The sequence below is a fragment of the Geospiza fortis genome, unplaced genomic scaffold (assembly GCF_000277835.1).
Source record: "Geospiza fortis unplaced genomic scaffold, GeoFor_1.0 scaffold408, whole genome shotgun sequence".
Lineage (NCBI taxonomy): Eukaryota > Metazoa > Chordata > Aves > Passeriformes > Thraupidae > Geospiza > Geospiza fortis.
Window position 1 is genome coordinate 5477901 of NW_005054330.1, and position 427 is coordinate 5478327.

The following is a 427-nucleotide window of genomic DNA, read 5'->3' on the forward strand; positions in this document are numbered from 1 at the left end:
CGGGGCGGGGGCGGTGCCCGGAGCCGCGCGTGGTGTTGGGGGGCGATGCTTTAGGGGAACCGCGGGGGCAGAGGCCGCCTGCACCCCTTGCTGCTCTCCAGCACCCCCCAACCCCTCTCCGGGAAAGCAGGCGGGCCGGGGGGGACAGAGGAGAGGGGGGTCAATGTCTCCCCGAAGTCATCCACCCCCCCCTTTCCTCTCTGGGTCTCCTTTACAGTGTCCTCATGTACAGACAGGAGTTTGTCCCCGGATCTCCAGGACCCCATGCAGGACGACACCAAGGAAACGGACAACTCCACCTCCTCGGACAAGGAGACCACCAACAACGAGAACGAGGAGCAGAACTCGGGCACCAAGCGGAGGGGGCCCCGCACCACCATTAAAGCCAAGCAGCTGGAGACCCTCAAAGCCGCCTTCGCCGCCACCC

At 66.0% G+C, this 427-nt stretch overlaps 1 protein-coding gene across 1 annotated transcript in view; it reads left to right on the forward strand.

Annotated features, from left to right (window-relative positions):
- The window catches only part of LHX5 (LIM homeobox 5), a 6803-nt gene that overhangs the window by 3145 nt on the left and 3231 nt on the right, over nt 1-427 (forward strand). Inside the window, exon 2 of the mRNA XM_031057475.1 lies at nt 72-420. Within this exon, the coding sequence (XP_030913335.1) occupies nt 72-420 (349 nt within the window). The remainder of the gene's footprint in view (nt 1-71; nt 421-427) is intronic.